The sequence below is a fragment of the Haliaeetus albicilla genome, chromosome 3, assembly GCF_947461875.1.
Source record: "Haliaeetus albicilla chromosome 3, bHalAlb1.1, whole genome shotgun sequence".
NCBI classification, from domain to species: Eukaryota; Metazoa; Chordata; class Aves; order Accipitriformes; family Accipitridae; genus Haliaeetus; species Haliaeetus albicilla.
The window spans coordinates 3,825,904-3,846,700 of record NC_091485.1 but is presented as its reverse complement, the minus strand read 5'-3'; the positions used below and the strand labels follow the sequence as shown (position 1 = coordinate 3,846,700).

The following is a 20,797-nucleotide window of genomic DNA, read 5'->3' as shown; positions in this document are numbered from 1 at the left end:
GCACTGTTTATAGGTACATAATTCCCTGTTTGTTCCTCTGCTGTTCTTTCCTTATCAGTACAGCTCTCCTGAAGGCCGAGTTTCTTCAGACTGAAAAATCTAGAAGCCTCAGGTGAACCTGAACAGTTGGTCTTACTTGTACGTTTTTAGCTCCACAGTCTAAAAAAAGACGGCTTCGGTCACCGATTCAGGATGCAGCCTCTGCTCTGATGGGTTTTTAAGATGCAGTCAGCTCTTCTGCCTGTAATGTTTCAAACACGGGAATACTGACAAGAAAGTCCTAACTATGCCTGGTTATCTCTAGATGAACATGTATAGTGTTATATGATCAATCTTAGTAATTCTTTGGCCGTTTTTGATGATATAAAACAAATCAAAGCTATGAAGAAGAAGAAGAAAGCAGAGAGTCTAGCGAAGTGAGGCAAATACCTAATCCCAGCCATTCATAACTTTATAAACCTCAGCCTTTGTAACTAATTTCACAACGCTTTGACAGAGCCGTTCACTCAAACGCTGGTAAGAGGTGTCACCGTAAATCGCAGAGAAGCTCCCTTGAGCGTGTTTGCTAAGTCTGGCTGACGCAGCTCTGATGGGACACCCAGGGAGCGAGACGGGGCGGTCGCTGTGCAGTACTGAAGAAAGGGAAATGCGCAGCAAAATGTGAAACATGTTGATCTGAAAAACTAGGAGAAGTACCTGTTTCTGGTTTGTACGTATAGTATAGGGCTCCTGCGGAGCACCTGTCCAGTGCTCAAGAATGCACTGAGAATTTCTGAACTACCTGACTTCTACTCCCTCGAAGCCAGACACGACAAGACTGAAAGACAGACAGACAGCAATTTGGTTTTTAACGATTATATAGCCAGAAATCACTGCATACAATAACAACATCAATCTAGTGCAAGTTCCAGGCCACTCCTTACATTTTCCCCCGACTCTATCCATTGTGTGGTTGGAAAAAGCTAGCTTTACTTTAAAATGAAAAAAAAACCCAACATGGAAGAATTTTTTTAAAAGTCTACCACTTAAGAAACAGTATGCTAGACCACAGATTGAGAGCACTCAATTTGGACCAGGGCAGAAAACCTTAGGAGGTGCCCTCAGCGAAGCATTTAAAATGTCATGTTAACAGGACTGAAGTTCCCCCCAGGCTTTTTGGTGCTCTATGCCATCATAGTAACAGAAAGAAGTTTTCAGCAAAGCAAACCTACTGGTGGTCAGGACTGGCATTTTAATGTACACTGCAGCAGCTACATACCCTTAAACCAACCTTCAGCCTTTCCTAGTTAGTAGTCGTTATCAACTTCTTTCTTTATTTATTTAGTAACAGGCACGTTAGGCTGGGTTTCACTCTCCATGAAAACTATTTTAACACAAAGCAGATTTGGGTCTTTATTTGTTTTGAACCACAAGCAAAAAAGCAATACATTTAGTTTGGAAGAAGATTGCCAAATGGATGAAAAAGGCCTGCAAGTTTTCCTTTTGGTTGCCCTTAGCATTTACGGTCAACTTTTCCCAGCTCAAAACCCAAAGTCTGCTCTCAATTAGCCTGGTGTAAATCAGAGCAACTCCATTGACTTCAGACAGCTTTTCTGGATATAGAGCATTGTGAGACAGAACAGAATTTGGCCAATATTGTCTTTTTTTGTTTTACCGGCACCATGGATTTTTCTCTTTTTGGAAGACTTATCGGTTGACACAAAGCAGATGACTGTGGACAACCTGTTTGATGTGGTAAACAAAAGCAAAGTAACTGCCAAACCAGCTGACAGAGTTAGAAAGAAAAGAAACATGAACACTGTGGGAAAGAGAAGGCTGAGGAAGAACTTGAACCTTCTACTGATTTTGGTAGTGAAGTCCAAAAATAACCAAGACTATTGCCCAAAATAAAATTTAGTACAGTGTAAGAGTTTGACTTTAATCTCTGACCATGTCCATCAGAAGCAATTCCACTGAACTTGGTGGTTCTAATCCACTGTAAAACCATAGACAACTGCAACCACACACAAAGTTTAGATACCAGCAGGAGCAACACAATAAGATTATCATTGATATTGCTACATGTTTCCTGTTGGTAAAGAAAATGTAGTGAAGGAATAAAGAGACTGAAACCCATTTTGCAGACTATTTTTCAGAAAATACAGCACTGCAAAAAATTATTGCAAACTTTTTTCCTTCCTTGAGAAGGACTAGGATGATGAACCAAAAGAAGGTCACTAGCAGAAGACAGATCTTTTCCTGGATGAACAAGAGTTACTTTGAGTTTAGAGAGGTAATAAGCAATTTTTATCCATTTGTACAGATTCCTCTCTACAACATTAACAATGGAAGCAGAAGGGACACAACAAGAATTTCTTCTGACAAACACAGGTGATGCCTGCATCATATTTTAACATACGATTTTAAAATTTCATTACAAATTGCAGCAAGACTTAAACTTAAGAAGGCCTATTAAAATCCTTCAAACCAATAAGTATGTTGCATCAGAGACCACATGCTCAAATTTGAAAACTTGATTCCAGTAGGAACAATGCAGAGAGAAAAACCTCTTTCCATTTAAGGTTAATTCAAACTTTATAATTGTGTAAAAACTTTGTACGAGCCACTCACTCTTCTTCTGTTTAAATCTTAATGAATAGAAGCCATAAAGCTTTTGCTTCATTTTTTTTTTGTCCCAGTTTAGCTATCAGGTGTGGAGATACTGTTGCATTCATCTGGACTATTTCACCGCAAGCTGAGAGACTCACTGGGTTATGATAAAGCAGGAGGGCTGGTTTTCCTCTTCCTACCACAACTACAGATTTGGGCAGATGATGAGACTAAAAATGTGAAGGACAGAATCTGCTTTTTCTGAAATGCTTGTTTACCAGAAACCTAGTGGGATCTATAGAAGAGCCAACAGTTGACTAGCTTCTTGTTATGGCAACTTTAAAAATTTCACTGGGTGTAGAACTTGCATCTTTGGGTACCGGAACATATTCTGTGGTCTGTAATGTCCAATAGGAAAAAAAACAACTTGCTAGCTACAAGTAATACTCCCTGTCTTTACCTGCTAAGAGGGTTGGAGAATGGTGGGGGGGGGGTGGGTGGGGTGTTGAGGAATTTTATAAAGATAACTGCAACATGAAATTAAATTTGACTGCTTAAATGAAGACTTCTTTCCTGGTTTTAAACTTAAATTATGCTCTAAATTATGTCACTGTCAAAGGGGGTGTGGAGCAGAACTGGGTAGGTTTTTTTCAAAATAGTAGAATAATTATTGAAATTATGCTATGTCGGTGAAAAAATATTTCAAAGAACTTACGGAACTCATCTGCCATGTTTCTACTCCCCCAATACTAAAAATCAGCTCAAACACAAATTCATTAGGAGTTACTGAAGAATGCAAAATAAAGCTAGTAAGCAAACATTAATAGTGAGAAAACATATCGGTAGAAGTTGTTGTCCTGCATGACTTGTATTTGTTTAATTACAGTTTGAGAATCAGCAGTTTCTGTAGAATTGAAGCATCTCTTCATTTCCAACCCAAATTCATCAGTTAAAAAATAAATCAATATCTGCTCCACATCCACAGATACAGATCCCCAGCCACATTTGTAAGTCATGAAGCCGGGCCTGAGATCATGCACGAGGCATCCCATGCAGAGCGGCTGAAGCCCCCAGCTGTACTCACACTGAAGATGCTTTAAACTCAGCCTCAAACGCACTGTCATCCTTGTCAGCAGCCTGTAAGACTACGGGGCTCTCAGCTGCCAGCCCACTAAAGACCCGGCCAACAGAAGGTGAAAGAAAACAAGCATGAATGTGTTGCCAAATGCAAGAAGGAAAAAAACAAGAAAAGAAAAAAGCCATTATGAGGTATACGACATGCAACTACTGTTTAAATTATCTGGAGTCTTCTATTTTCATATTGCCTGAAGCCATTAAACTTTATTCTACTCAGTTTGCTTTGCAAGAAGGGCTGCTTTACACGTAATGCAGGATTTTAAGGCTCTAAGTTCACATCCAGTGCTAACCAACAGAAACCTCCAAAGAACTTCCCGAATGTTATGATCAACACGAGATACGCTCTTCGTGGAGCACGCTTCGGTTTTTCAAATTGCACCTTCAGCCGCTGGATGCCAGTGTCCAGCTTTAGCTATCTGCAGTGCAGGATCTTCACCTGAGCTAGTCAGCCACATTCCCTTTGTAGTCAACACAGAGAAACAGCCAGTTTCAGAGCGTGATTCAGCTTGGTTGAAATTTCAGGCATGTAGAATACATTAGATAACTGAAGGCCTACCAGTGCTTGCTGCACGCCACTGACATCAAAGGGAGATGAGCTGATCAGACATTTCACTTAGACAAAATTAATTTCAGCCTTCTTAGGCAGTAGTCAGACATGCTGAGGATCTGCAGCTCTCTTTTTTCCTAAGCATGCATAGCCCAAGCCAACCGTTACGGGACTCGCAATGACGGTAGCTTCGACTGACTCCAGTGTTGCAGGCTGCTGCTCAACTAGTCATTACTGTCTCTCTTTCACTAATTATAAAACATTAGATATATTCACTACTACAGCATAGCCTCCAAGGAAAATATTTATGCTGGAAAGCTGATTGCAAAAAGGAAAAAAAAAAAAAAAAAAAGAATGAACTGTAACACACACGGGACAAATAGCTCTGCATTAATGTGACTATGGCCTTGTTACAATCTTCTATTATGTGGGTATATTGAATATAAAATCTGTCAATGGATGAAATTACCCTTGGTTAGTTCTCATATCAAATGCTCTACCTCATGTGGTTTGGATCCATTTGCTTAGGGTATGATGGTGCCAAAGAACTTGGCTATGTAGATAAGTCAACTACAAATCCATTTCTTTTCATTGTTGGTGTTTTTTTTTGTTTTAACTCTAAATAAGCTTTTTTTTTTTTTTTTTAATTCAACGGAAAGAGGGAAATAAAGAAAATAAAAGTCTGTCAGGTTAATAAAGCACAATGAACGTAATGGAAACTAATAGGGGAAAAGAAAGAAGTATTCCCCAGCTCATGCGCTTACCTCTCACTGAGATCTTCGACGCGCTGCCCGTGGCCTAGCACGAAGCTAGGACTCGACTGGCTGCAGGGACTCGCAGGGGCCGATAAAGTGCTTTTGACGTTCTGTACCGAGTGCCTGCGGCTCCGTCGGCGTTCTAAGCCCCTTCGCTCGCTAGTGCCGAGGCTGGCCCGTCGCCGGTCCTTGCGCCCGCTGGGAGGGGGGTCAGCACTCTCATCTCCATCCTCGTGTCTCAGCGTCATCTGAGAAAGAAAGGAAGAAAGGCGACGCTTCGGACACGGTGCCTTTAGGTACCGCCGCTCTTCACACCCAGGCTTTAAAACTTAACGGATCTCAACATCATTAACCCCTATTAGCGTCAGCATTTCTATAGCTATCCCTAGAAGTTGCTGACTATCCATTAGCGCAGTGTAGCAGTTCTAACAATGGAATTACATACTGACGCCTTGTATAGAACAGTACAGGACCTGTAGCAACACATTTATATATCTCCTAGTTTGTTTGGAGTTTTTTTATGTAGGACTTAATTTTCAAGGAAGCTGAGCAGTGTTGGACACCTAGTGCTCTTTATTTCCTTCCAAAATACTTAGATAAAGCCTTGGCTCTAGTGAAATCAACAGAAAAAACTCTCATGCATTGAATGACTGAACATTTCCTCATGTTCAGACATGACATTTGTAATGATCGAGTGGAAGTTACTGTCTACTACTTTAGGAAGTATTTTAGAACAGCACCATCATTTCTTCCCAGCCAAGGAAGAGATCAGCAGATACGTATGTAACTGCATTCCTCTTAAAAATCTCCATTTTCATATATCTCCCTGCAAAGTAAACAAAAGAAAAAACCTAACAAACAAAACTATTTCTGTGAACTGGTACCACAACGGATTAAAAGAAAAAATACAGACTACACATCTCCTCTAAGCCTTCCAATTTTTAGGTTAGCAGGATTACTTTCACGTATGCTTTTCAGTGGAAAATTCAGTATTTCCTGCCAGTTCAGAAGCACCGTCAATAGAGGGGAACATATGTATAATATCAGAAAAGGATGATGCTGAGAGTAGCATGGCCACAATGACATTTGACAGAAACTTCTGACACAGGATGGGAGCTCATCAGCTGAAAATAGTAGAGGAGTAAAATACAGGTGCAACACCTAGTATCTTGAACTACAGCATGCAGCTGGGATGCCAGTGTGACATACCTCTAACAGAAACAGAGCAAGTGCTACCTTAGGGGACGTGAGGAGAGATATTGCTGGCAGAAACAACAAAGTTACTGGTGGATCTCATCTGAAATGCAGCATAACATTTATGTAATCTTTATGTGAGAAAGATCCATTCAAATAGGTAGGGGTGCAGAAGAGAGCGATGTGGGTGATCAGAAGAATGCCTATCTTCCTGTTTCTATCAGTCTTGTTATTCTGATAATTCTTACCAGAAGTGACTTTAACAAAACAAAGGCAGGGGGAAGTGTGATATCTCTGCTTAGGGTGTAAAATCTATTTCAGTGGAGAAGAAAAGATTTTTCAGATAAAGAACAACATTGGCAGAAAAAAGAAAGAACATGCATAGTCTAACCAGGAGTTGTGAGTTTTTCCAGTATAAACTGGGGGGAGCTGGCTGGGGTGAGGGGATCGGTAAGTGATTGGTGAGCAACTGCATTGTGCATCATTTGTTTTGTATATTCCAATTCTTTTATTGTTATTATTATTGTCACTTTATTATTATTATCATTATTATTATTTTTTTCCTTTCTGTCCTATTAAACTGTCTTTATCTCAACCCACGAGTTTTACTTTTTGTCCGATTCTCTCCCCCATCCCACTGCGGGTGGTGAGGAGGGAAGGAGCAGCTGTGTGGTGCTTAGTTGCCATCTGGGGTTAAACCACGACAGCATGTCTAAATTTAGTCTGGTCATCAAGAAAAAGCTGGTACCCGACTAAGCCAACTGCTAATTTTGCAATCAAGTCTTTCAGTAGGCACAGCATGCGCTAAAAAGCCTGCTTTTAAGATTAATGATCATGTTTTAAAAGGGATTTTACGAGCTGATGCCTCTGACAATAGAAAAAGAAAGAAGAACATGGAGCCCTCTCATTCTCATGTTCTTATTTTGGCCCGACTCTTCCTGCAAACTGCTGTATATAAAACTTAACTCTGCTCAAGTTAGTGAAGTGACATGGGTGTAGAGTTGAGGAAGAAAATGGAGAATCAAATCTACCAAATCCTTCGCTGGACTCGGAGCGAGATAAAGTCATTTCATTTCATCACATCAGAACACAAATTCACATCTACATTACATTAACTTCAGCCTAAGCCTCCCCACTCCAACCCTTCCCAAAGTCTGAAAAGAGGCTAATAATTAAGAAACTGGATATCCTACCCTTACATATAAATACTTCTGAAGTAGTTATTTTATACTTAGGTGGTGAATGTGGAGTCATTCATTACTCCATTGCTGCAAACTGTATAGGATCTGGTCCAGTGTAAACTCGTAAACAAGGACTTGCTGGGTATTCAGCTGCAGAACAAGTGGTATTTGTGAACCTGAGCTCAGCCGAACCTTTTTCATGAGCTGAATACTTTTGCATATGGAAAGAACTTCTACTTACTTCAGGATGTGTAACTACCAGTCTGAGAAAGTTTTAATTGCAGGCAGAACTGCCTCTAAGGAGGCTAGTAAATACGCTTGTTTGCCTTGGAGTATGCCCCAGCTTTAGTACGAAATGCATTTGCATTAAACGCAGCTACGTACCGTAGCAGGGCACATATACGAATGTGTGTAATACTTCTAGCAACCAGATGTTTTCCTTTTAAAATAAAATAGATAACCAAATTTCACCTAGGTTACATTCCCCCCTTCCTCTTGGCTTTGAAGTCTGCACAAGCTGTAAGATGCATAAAACAGGGCATGTTATGTTACCTCATAAATGTTAAATTGCTCAACTAAGTCCAAGTCTGTTCCTTTCTTGTTCAAGTGTCTCTGTGAAATAGCTTCAATGCCTAGCTCTTCCAGACAGTCCACAACGTCGTAGAAAGAGTCTTGATCTGGCAACCCCGACAGAGTCTAAAAATCAAAGGAAAAACATTTAAATCTGTTTGTTTTGAAAAGAATTAAACAAAGGTTTTTAAAAGCGGGTGGCAAGTGGTGCTATGTATGATTTCAATAAAGTTAAACCCATGATGTGGGATTAGAGACACCGCTAGAAAATAAAAAACAAGTGGCACAGCTCTTAACAAACAACTCTGTGCACTGTGTAGAAAAATGAATAATTGGCAAAACAAATCAATGTTGTTATTTCATACAAAAAAGTATGGAAAATGCGGGCCTTTAAAATACACAGTTGGATTCTTCCTGGCTTCATTCAAGTACAGATTTAAAGAACAGAGAATGTTAAAGCATCAAACACAGGGATAAAAGCAAAGACAGACAAAAAAAACAGTTTAGCTAAAAAGAGTGAAGCTGATTTCCTACTGATTCCTCTAAGTTTGGCCTTAAGAAGAAAAAGTCCAACGCACAGCTGTGTGATGTCAGGACAGCAGGAAATATCCTGCACCATGTGCCTACTGTCCTCCACACCTGCAGCAGAGGTCACCCTCCCAGCGCACAAACTGGTTTATATTACAGAGATATCGACTCCTCCCTTCCTCCCTTTCAACTTGAAAAGCCTTATGAAAGGTACACTGACTCCTTAACTCTTGTAAAATGTTAAAAGAGTTACTAATTCCTGATTATGAGGCAAGTTGTTACCAGTGGCACCGGAAAGCAGCTTTTGCCTATGAGAAAATAAAGAATGCCAGTAACAACAGCTATTGAAAATGAACTGTTTAAGTTCAGAGCTTTCTATGGCACCTGCTCTACGCTCAAGAGAAAGCACTTTTCTTACCATAGTCACTTCCCATTTTTTTGGTGAATTCAGAAAACTGAGAAAAGGAAGATGGTCTTCTGCAGTATGCCGTGCATACCGTAGCACGACACTGCCACGTATATAGCAAGAGGGATTGAATCAAGTCACTCACAGCTTTACTGCAGAGTGATGCGTGGGAAGAGGTCATGGGCATTGGACAACTTTGTTCAGAGCACAAGTGAACTTCATCCACCAGAGTCCTGCAGACATTTACAAAGACAACAGAAAACACCAGTATTCTGGTTTGCCATTGATTTCTACTCAGCTTGGGCTGATTTTTTACCGCTTCCTATGAGTGACACAGAAAAATGAGTGTAATCCTGCAGATGTTGAGCAGAAACAACTGAACGTACTGTGCAACCTACTTGCAGAGCAATGCACACCTCATTCCAAGAATCAGTCTATACAGAGCCATTTCTGCAAAATACATGAGAACGCAGACTGCAGGCAACACAGTTGCTCTGGATTAGCTCACCAGAGACATGCTTACTCCAAAGTAGTTTCCTCTCTCCTACTTAATTAGAGAAAGAACAAGAGATAGAGACAGCACACGCAAAAAACAGGCTCCCTCCAGAAAGAGTTTCATCTTCTCATGCCCAGGATGGGATGAACTGTGCTCCGAGAATACTGGTTTTCTGGTGTCTGGTTTTCCCAAAGTGGCTCTGAGCAGCAGAGTGCAGAAGAGAGCAGCCACTCTGGGCTGCCTCCCTACAGCAAGAAGCTTTACATTCAGAATCACAGAATCATTTAGGTTGGAAAGACCTTTAAGATCAAGTCCAACCATCAACCCAACACCACCATGCCCACTAAACCATGTCCTAAAGTGCCACATCTACGTGTTTTTTGAACACCTCCAGGGATGTTGATTCCACCACCTCCCTGGGCAGCCTGTTCCAATGACTGACAACCCTTTCAGTAAAGAAATTTTTCCTAATATCCAATCTAAACCTCCCCTGCCGCAACTTGAGGCCATTTCTTCTCGTCCTAAAAACACTGGTCTGAGTTACATGACTAACAAGACAGAGGAATAGACAGCTGACATATCCTGCCCTGCTAAAGCACCTCTTTCTTGTGAAATGAGGCACTGGAAAATGTGCATCACCAAGGTACTTTTAAATTTAATTTTATTTTTCTTTAAACTAAACATAACACAGCAACATTTTCTTCTTCAGTCATTACAGGACTATTTTCTGATGTCTGGGGAGGTCCACTGCAACAGGAATGCTTAGCACAAACACCAATGAAGTGTTAGGGTTATATGTTCAGGCTCTAACTAAGTATTTGTCTCTGTCCAGAACAGTATTTAAGCCTCTGTTTAAAACCCACTGAAGGCCATGAAACGTTTTCCTGAACAGTGCTGAAAATAGATACCACATACATTTTGTTCCTTCCGAAACTGACACTTAGCATTGAGTAAAAGTCTGAGGATTCAGCAAATGACGCTATCACACTGTAAATTCAATGGAGCTTTAACACGGATATGAAAATACTGTAACAGAAAATGATGTTCTTTATCAGGCTTTCTCTTGCTTATGAAAGAAGTAGACAGCAACTACGCTGACCTGAGTGTCTTCATGCACAGTAAGATGTGATGTCTTATGTGCAAAAGGGCGACAAAAGAGTCAGATTATCTGCACAGATCTTCTGAGCATTTACTTCTTAAAATATCAGGAAACGGTCTCAACGTTGATATGCAGATCACCCAACTTCAAGTACAGCTTTTTTAAAATCTGAGGTAAGGCAGGCTATAGACAGGGAAAACAGCAGCATAAGGTAGTATTTACTGGCAACCCTGCTTTTGTCAGCAGCCTTTTATTGGTTAATATAATTTTAAATCATGCAGCAGTGGAAATCCAATTTTCACTGCATGCTACTGGCCAGAACTGGGCAATTGAACTCCCAAGTATAGGAATCAAATATTTTTCCTTTGCACGCTTTGTCATTAAACTCACAGATCCATTTTCAGAGCCTAATGCATATCGAATTCGATTTCTAACATTATAAAATGGGATATAAAAGGGCATGACTGGTGTCACAACAAGGTCAGTTCAGTCTAGCACAGGAGAAAGACTTCTGCAGTAACTAAACACAAGGGACATGAAGTGCTTGCATAAATTAATTCTGGCCTGTGATATTAGAAAACAAGAGTAGGCTGCAATTTTCTTGGTGGCTTTATAAAGGAAACAAAAGTCGCAAACAGCAGAGCAGAGGGCGTAAATTGGACAGGTCCTTCCAAGGTCCTTGCTCCTTCCCGAGTACCTGGTTATGTTCAAAATGATACTCCAATATCAAAATACACATAAAAGTCCCAAATAGCTCCTCCTGCTATGAAGACTGAGCCTTACAAAATAAAAAGCTGTCTAGAGAATTAAAATTTAGCCACTTGGAGAAGGGTGTTTAAACCATACTCTGTGGTTTGCTTGCTGAATTTTATTACAGTCTCGCTACCTTAGACCAAAACTGGGATTTAGAATCCGAAACTCTTCAGAACTCAGGTGTACAAAGGAAACATAAATATGAATGTCAAGACTCATTCCTATGCCTCTATCCAGTTTTGGTTTGAGGAAACATCCCTGAATTAAGATTTTTATTTGTTTGCTGTGTGATTTTCCAAGTTGCTTTCCCAAGCCCTTGTGGGAAAGCCTGTGCAGCTTTGAGTTCTTCCCTCTCAAGTGGCTGCTTTTGGAATAGTGAACTAAATTAAAACCAAAATCCCAGCCCAAGAGTTTTCAGCCTGATATATCTTCTTAACAGCATTTTTACTAAAGCCTAGACAATACATTTTACCTACCACCAAATGTAACAGTCCCAATGGAAAGAAAGGCAAGAAAACTAATGAAGCTGTATTGGGGGTAAAAAAAAAACCAAAACCAAAACCAAACAAAAAATGAGAGTTTTATGGGAGTGTAACAGCCAAATGTTTTCCTAGATGATAGAACCTATTAGACAACACACTCAACTGGTAATAGCACTATATTCTTATCACTACATATCCTCAGTTACGTTTCTGAACAAAACCTGACATAAACTAGTGCTAGTCTGTGCCTGGCTTCAGACTGAAAGGCTCTCTCTATTTCCAGTTTTTAAAATGCGTAGCCCTGGATGATACTAGCTAGTAAAACTAATAAGCATGGTGCCTTTTGTCATTTACAAAACAATCACAGTATAAAGCAGTGGTTCAGAGAGGATACAGACAACAGAAAGGCCATTTGGTGTGCAGTGCTTTACGTGCAAGTCCAAGTAACGCAAGACTACTACTAGCAGTAGTTACTACCCATCCGACAGACTGGGCTTCACTAGAGGGCTGTGCACTCGACAGAGACATTAGCTAAATCTTATGTGCTACGGTGAAACGCGCTAGCTGGTAAATAAACACGCATAAGGGCATAAGCCAAGTTTTCAATTGCTTTGGGATAGGAAGAAGCCTCTCTCATGTATTTGTTTTCCCAGGTCCTGCAACTTCTAAAACATCTGGTGCAGGCAACATCAGACACAGGCCGTAAGATGATCATTGCTCCAGTGTGGCAGTTGCGATATTCTTAATGCAGGTCATCGAAAGTTGATGTGCCAGCTGCTGTATTAACACCACACTGCCCCGAAACAGCACTTTTTCAGCTGACGGACTGCTGGTGGGTGGTACTGTAAGCTCCCACTAATAACCACTGGCCTGGAAGCCGGTGCTTAAATTCTAGTCTTATACGAGACCTGCTAAAAAACATTCAGTGCTTAATCCATCTAAAACATATTAATTTTTATGTACATTCTAATTATTTTGTCTATGTATTTTTAAAAAATGTATTGTATGATATGAGAGAACAAGCAATATTAAATGCAAGTAACAAGAAAATCAACAGTAATCTTACAACTACAAAGCTTCTAGTGTAATCTCAGTAATGAAGAGGTTTTACAGCAGTTACATAGAAAGTGAATTGAATGCAACACAGGATTTTCTTTCTGCATTTGGTAAGTAGGTTTTGGGGGGTTTTTTTTATATACAAAGGAAACACAAAGGCTTTAATCTATCTGGACTTCAGCAATAAAAATGAAGAAAGTAGAGACTAGAATAAGATCTAACAGATCACAGGAACTACGGAAAGGAAGATAACAAAGGTTATACTGGAACTATACATAACTAAGTATCTGCATTGGGATCAATCTCATTTAAGAGATTTGTTAATGCCTAAATCCCCCCAAACTAAGAGAGGATTAACATTAGTGAAATGTTAGCATAAGTCAATTGGTGAAGCATCAACAGAAGAGAGGGAGAGAATAAAGGGATGGGAGCAATTCTTATGTCTGGGCAGATGTGTTTTATGCTCTTGAGCAGGAAGGAAAACTGTAAATGTATACATGGCGACAGAAAAAGGAGCAGAAGTATGCTTCCTTAAGACAAATCCCTCGTAAGGACTCTGTCTGCATTGAAAACTTTGACGTTTCCTTGCCTAGAGAAGCTGAAACCATCTGAGCCTTCTTTGTATTCTCTGCGGGAGAAAAAAATTACAACCGTGACATGCTGCTTGCTGTTTTCTCTATAATCATGAAAAAAATCCCATTAAAAACATCATAAAGCTGTCCATAAGCCAGATCATAATTATAAGTGTGGCATTGTGGGATTCCTCTCTTCCTTGATCTTCATAACTGCCTTGATCCTTTGACTGTGAGATGCTTTTTCTTCTTGTGTGTTTTTAAAGAACTACCTCCTCCTAAAGATAGCTTTACATGTAGTGAAAAACTTAGACTAAAGGAATCAACACAGAACAACATTTTTGAGGAAGTCAAACACCAGGTAGATTACGACTGTGCAAATGATGAACAGATTTATCTCAGAAAGAGGAATTGGTACACAAAACAATGAGGTGTAAAACAGAGAGATTAAAAACTAGTCGCCTTGGCTTTAATAGCAGCTAGAGACAGAAGCATATAAAGCTGGTGATGCCTTTCAGAAAGAGGACATCAGTGAGATAAGGTGGTCTTTTAAAGTCAAGAGGATCCTTACTACTATGTAAGCAGGAGCAAGGGCAGCTCTAAGCATAAGTGCAGTAACATCAGCGATGTCACCAGGAGAGGTTAGTCCCTCTCAGGCTTCTTTGCTCGACAATATCTGCCATTAAGAAATCTTTTTATCAAAAAAACACCAAAGCAACCAACGGCCCCAACCATGTAGCCATCACCATAATAAGCTGGCAGCTTGATTTATGACCTCCAGCAACAAACTCAGGATCTTTAAATGAATATAATCAATAGTAATAACATTCCGTAATACTCTGGCCTGTTAAGTATAATCATAAAACACACAGTTATTTTGATTTGATAGCAGTATGTTGATCTTCTGTGCTCTTTAAAAAATCCATTTTTAATTTTAGTCACCCTAACATTTGTTTAGGACTAGATGCTAATTTTTAAGGAATTTACACTAACAAATTTCTAACTTTTACGGGCCTTTCACCTTCTCCCTCCTCATAGCACAAGCGAGTACTTTGGAAAACATTTGATTTTACTGCAAACTACTACCTGTAATACAGGACGCCAGAAAACATAAAGAAAGAAGAAAAAATGTAACTTCGGGTTTTTAAGGAGAAACACTCTTACTAGCACTGAGACCTGCTAAATTCATCATATTTGGTTTGCAGTAAAAAAAAAAAAGTAAACAATCTGAACTCGAAAACTGTGCACAATGTAAGCCTTCGTAAGCATGTGATCTTTTCACCAGCACTTGCTTTCTTTCTCCCCTGGGACAATTAGTTGAGTTAGTTTGCTGAGTTTTGTTTTGCACTGCGCTGTCTGCGTTGGGAGAGGAGCCGTGTCATAACACGTTTCCGCACAGCATCCAGCAAAATGGCAATTCTGCTCCCAGCTACCGCCTCTGGGTGACTGCAACACCAGTAACAAGAGCGTGCTGACTGATTACAGCTGGTCCTGCAACTTCTCCGGGACAGGTCTCCTTTGTCGTATATTCTCAACAGGGAAGATCGTTATACAACTGAAAATGCTAACGTTATCTCCACCAGTTATGCTAAAAACGTAAACAAACCTTGTTAACCAGGGTCATAGCGTAAACCAGTAGTTCGGTATCAACCCCATCCTTCTCCTCCAGGATCTCCATGATGTTGGACCACGGCTTGGCTCCTAAAGGAAAAGCAGAAACCATTGGTGACGGTGATCAAAATGGAAAGCTATAGCATCAACATTTATGCAAGAAGCAGCACAAGTTGGAATATGTGGCCAGGTGGAAGATCAAGTGGAAAGGTCCAGGTTCCTCTGCAGTCTCCCCTCCTTCACAGAGAGTGAAGTTAATGCAGTGAAAGCTACCGTGCATCCTAATGCAGGGATCTAAAATATGCCAGGTGGACTTTCCCCAAAGGTACCAATTTCTCTCCCTTGATCATGAAGGAAGCTTTGTTAGCCCAGGCTGATCAACACTGAACTCCTAAAAATCACGTGGGAGGAATTTTACGCCACCTATCGTAGGTTCACATAGGCTTAGACAAATCTTCAACAAAAACCTATATGCTATGCTTTCAGTGTGCTTGTTGCTCACATTCCTTGTGCTATTACTGAGTTGCGCTGCATTAAGATAAGTCCTGTTAACGAAACAGTGCAGCAGAGAAACATAGTTTTCTCAAATTACAGGCTGTGTATCTTGGATAAAAGAAATGATCAATGAGGGGAAAAGTTTTGCTGTGGTTCTTACTCAAATTATTTTCGTAAGAATCTCCTCTACAGAACTTTCAGATACATTTCTCTCATTTTTCCACTAAGTAAGATCAAAATTTGCGCTTCTAGTTATGATGCATTTGCTTGATTTGTATGTTGATTTGCATTTGCAGGCATATCTGATGCCTAAACCCAAGTGGCTTAGTGAGTTATTGTGCCAAAAACATCAGACAGGCAATGCCAGCCAGACTCAAGATAACCTCTTCTGTGGAAGGTACCTTGTAAAACCATCCTGTTCCATTTGGCTAAAAGGCAGATGGTTGCATTTACTAAAGAAAAAACCCACATAACTATTTTACCTAGGAAACTGAGGTAAATAATCAAAGACTGTAAGTCAGTGTTTTGTTTGGAGACAAGTTAAAGGTGAGGAGGACGAAGCAGAAAGCTAACCCTAACTTAGAGATACTCAATTCAACTACACGAGCGTAACTGTGAGAGTCTTGGAATTTCAGAGGGAAACATGCAAAGTATTCCAACAGCCCACATCCCCGAAACACTATGAGGATGACGATAGTTTGAGTATAATCAGGCAGTAAAATGCAAATGTTTCACCACAACCACTTGTCGCTGACTGATCAGTGACCCCAAGGTTAAAACTCTGCATTACTCTCACAGTGATAACGGCCCGTGTTTATTCATGCTGATATTATATAAATATCCTGCTATACAGACATCAAATCTCTGCTAACCAAGGATCTCCGTTTTCAAGGTGATGGCAGTGCACTGTGTGGAAAAACCTGTCTATTAATGAATGCAGAGACAGTGATATTTCTCCTGTTTTCTCTCCCCCTCTTTTTGAGACAGTCTCTGATCTTTACTACTGAATAATAAATCAGAGCTTCTTTATCTCAAGCAAAAATCAAAGGAGGGGGGGATTCACTCTCAGCTCTCCAGATGTATTTATGTGCATTACTAATTAAATACTAATTCAAATACACAGCTGTAATGAAAATACACTAGACACCTCTTTACCAGATTCTCTATATTACCAGACATTTTCTGCAGTACATGTTCAAAAGACATGTGGAACAAATTCACTCGGCTCACAAATGATATATGATCAGCAGGAATGATATCCTCACTACAAAAATGTCTTCCTGTGGTTTCCAGTGAAAAATAAAAATTGAAGAAAATAAGAAAGAGAAACAAAATGGGGAAACTATGCAAATCTGACTTATGACAATGCCATTTGGAAAAAAGCGAGTTGACAATAACATAAAAAATTTATTATTTAATCCATTGCATTATTCAGTGAGAGTCCTTCTAGGGAAACATGCCTTTATTTTGCAGGCAGGTTTTATTCTTATTGGAACATTCCTGTTCTGTTTATTAAAGATAGCATCCTGCTGCTTGATTTTTCTCCTGAATGTCTCAGTACTTCTCCATTATCATAAAAGAATATTTTCAGGATCATCTTGCTGTTTTCCTGCAAGGATGATATATAATTTTCTTCTACCCATGTTGCTTCTCTATTTCAGAATACAGGTTTTTTAAATTGTTTATCAGCCGTACTTACTAGTAAGGCAGCCCTGTAATAGCTTATCCATCTTTCAAAGGCTTTAATTAAGGTGCTGCTATTAAACTTAGGCAATTTCCAAAATCTAGTCTTCAATTTGAACTTCTTCATCTATTTCCTAACTAAAATCAAGAGGAGACAGTACTATCAATGACTTTGATAGAGCTACTTCAATTTGTACCAGATTAAACCTTTCTTTTTAAATGCTATTTTCCTCACTATGATCTCAAGCTGAACAGCCAAGGAGTGAACATGGAAATAGCCATAAGGGAACAAGGCAGTTCTGGTGTGGAAGTTGCACCATGAACTTAATGCATTACTATACTTGGGTTAATATTCCTTGCTAATATATAATGAGAGCCTATAGTTTCCAACATAGGAGACACCATGGGATGTGGCAGATCTAAAACAGGCGTCTGCTCTCATCCACTCTCATGCCCCGAGCTTGGATTTCCAAATATGTGGTTCCTGGAGAGTCACCACTTAGAGATGAGACCACAGGCTGCAGTCTACATGAAAAAATTAATTTTCAAGGCAATATTTTTGTAACGATAGGATGATAGTGAAAAAACTCCTTCTCCTTTCAAGCTGCATAGAAAAACTTTGTGAAAGATACCTTGGAAAATAATTCACTAAAAAAATTGTTGACCCTTCTAAACTCATTGGCTGCTGCAGTAAAACAATGATGCTCATACAAGTGATATGAAAAACACGATGTATGTTTTTCTCTTTTCCTTTAAAAGGTTATTTGTATTGTGGAGAACATTAAAAGCTCACCATTTATAGATGGAAAGGAACCTTTGAGGAAACTATTATGCAGAGCTAAAAATCTACAGCTTCCATTTTCTGTGTAATGATCAGAATATAACAAATCCTGAAAAACCTAAACTCAAATCTAGGTTTGGCAATGTATATCTATTTCTAGTAAAAAACATAAATCCATTTAATATTTGTGTATTATGGAGTTTATTTTTAAAAATAGTAAGTGTAATCATGTATGCTTGCCAATTCTCAAAAAAGGTTTACTTTCCTGCCTGTCCCCTCCACCCGATCGTGATGCAGAAGAACGTTGATGTAAAAGAACGATGATGTAGCATCCCAGTGATTCTTCTAGGAGCAGACTGGGATGTTCCCACAAGGCTATGAGTTCCATGCAGAATTCATGGCAAAATCGATGGGAGCGATGAAACAGGCTCACCGATGTAAAACAGCAGAGGTCGAGTTTTGCATGTTCTCCTGCCTTCTAATGGGGAAACCAAGAACTGCTCGACTGCCTTTCACAGGCTTCTCACTGGGAACACCTCATTATCGTGGCTACTCCAAGAGGAAGGCTGGAACCTCAACCCTGATGCTACTTACAGCACGCTGAGTAGTCACACGCAGGGTGCACAAACACGCGGAGAACTGTGGGGTTGCAACAATTAAGCCTACATTAAATTAATACAATCTATTTCTTCAATAATGTTGCCCACTATTTTCAGTCTCAGTCTTTTCTCAGTTTCCCCTTTAAATGTTCTTACGTATTTCATTTAATGCTGTCACCTGCGTACGATGCAAAATCTTGACATCACAACTACACAGGATGTATAAAGTATGAAAAACCTTGCATCAGGTCAGAACCATACATGAGGACTGCCACCAACTTACAGAGTGCCTGTCTCCAGTAGCCATAGGATGGAAAGGTAGTAATAGTTTTGGAAAGACCGCAACATCTTGTACTTCCAGCTATTAAATATGAGTGAACATACAGCCTTCCATCATACCTATAGTATGGGCGTTCATTTAGTGGGTACCTAACTATGCGTGAAATGGCAGGAAAAGCGAGGAACTTATAATGCAGGCCATTTACAAATAATATAACAAGTCAGGTAGCAGAAACTTAATTCACTAACAGTATGTGACAGTTTCCAGGTCAGTCACAGGGCTTTTAATCTCTGTCCTAAAGCAGCCCCAGACAGCAGAGTGCAACACCAGCTCCACTTGCCAGAGCCCGCACAGTCCCAGTATGCTCAGACTGAAAAGAGATCAAATTCCTCTGGGGCTCTGAAACAAGAAAGGGCAGGGGAAAAGGGGAGCTAGATGGATGTATAAGTAGAAGCAACTTCCTATACGATGAGGGCCATGCAGTTATTCACTTACAGTCTGCTCGTATCTGAGAGTAAAGCCGGCACTTCCATGGATCTCTGTACTTCAGTTTGCATATGGATGTATTCTCCCATAGGAACCACAGATGGGATTGCTTTGAAACTAGGCTGAGTTAGTATGGGGTTCTTTATGTTAATCATGTGTGGTACACATGTTGAGGAATTATGTCATATCTCATCACCTTGTATGTACATGAAACATTGGACTTTTGTCAAAGCAGTGCTAAACTTAATTATATACCTGCAAGATTTATGACAACATTTCAAGAAAAGGTGCATCGCTTTTTCTTCCTCTATTTCTGTTCCATTAAATCAGTCATTAAAGGCAGGTACTCCTCAGTTATAAGCCACTAATTTCAAAATAGAAATTAAAACATAGCACATTCACAGCTAAAATTGAAGGGCTATTATATCGATGACCTAAAAAAAGAACTAAATATAAACCAGAAAAAAAAATTATCTCTATTGTAGCTAAGTGCAACTAGTTAATAATAAACAAAGAAAAGAAGAAAGGAGAGAGAGAGAGAAAGAAAGAAAGAAAGAAAAACTGGGTATTTGGGGCTAAGTTGTTTGCAAGAGTTCATGAGACAATCTGCCAACTGGTATGAGAATTCCCATAAACTCTTTCCTCATGCTCCTAACGTATCCATCTGACTACACACATCACTTTTTTTCACATGTTCTATGTTGTTACTTAAGTTGTTTTATTACTTTGGGACATGTAAATGCTTGCCTAAGGCTGTTCTACAGATACAGAAGCGCATGGTAGTGTGTTTAGGGTCCCCCTTTCTTTCTCTTTTTTCTCTAATGAGGTTTGCTAGCATGTGAACAGATGGCAATTTGAACATGTTGAGAATACCAGTGAGTTCAGAGAGCTGAGAAATACTAAGAATGACTGCAAAAATAAATCACAGTGCTCGCAATTACATGAATATTGTAATTACATTTCTGCTTATGGCATTGTAAGGTTTTTTGGTTTTAATTCAAAGCAGAAAGCCAACCTGAAGAGTCCACTGTTTAAAGTGTTGCACTGTTTTTGAATTGCCCCTGCCTGCTCTCCTGCCATATGAGACAATCTGGTTGGGTTTTTTTTTTTTGTCTTTTCAACGCACTCATTCTGATAGCTGAAAGCAAAATCTAGCTACTTTCTCCTCTTTCCGGCACCACCTTTCTTCCCAGCCCCCGACTTTTTTTGTTTCACTTTTACCGTATCAAGTCTCTCAAAGAAGTTCAGCATGGAGGCAGTTGCTCCACAAAGGGGATCCTGCTTTCAACCTCCATGTGTTTGAGACCACAACAATGGCTCTCCCAACCTCAAAAACTCTCCTTGAGGCAAAGGAATGTTTTGCATCAAGAGAGAACGCCCCGGGAGCTTAGCAATGGCTTTGTGGGAAGAACAAGAAAGAACCATTTTTGTTCTATTTATTTGTAAAAAATACAGTATACATATTCAAGTATTTTTCATGAGCCTGAAGGGTAACAG

The 20,797-nt window shown here is 39.7% G+C and overlaps 1 protein-coding gene across 10 annotated transcripts in view; it reads right to left on the bottom strand.

The window, feature by feature from the left end:
• The window catches only part of FHOD3 (formin homology 2 domain containing 3), a 393,264-nt gene that overhangs the window by 112,843 nt on the left and 259,624 nt on the right, over positions 1-20,797 (bottom strand). For 8 of the 10 annotated variants that reach the window (XM_069778695.1, XM_069778698.1, XM_069778703.1 and 5 more), the window contains exons 8-10: positions 14,972-15,066; positions 7,956-8,099; positions 5,038-5,276 (exon numbers count right to left, since the gene is read on the bottom strand). In XM_069778695.1, coding sequence (XP_069634796.1) covers positions 5,038-5,276; positions 7,956-8,099; positions 14,972-15,066 — 478 coding nt within the window. Of the gene's footprint in view, positions 1-3,673; positions 3,761-5,037; positions 5,277-7,955; positions 8,100-14,971; positions 15,067-20,797 lie in introns of all 10 variants that reach the window. The other 2 variants (XM_069778694.1, XM_069778696.1) reach the window with 1 other exon arrangement.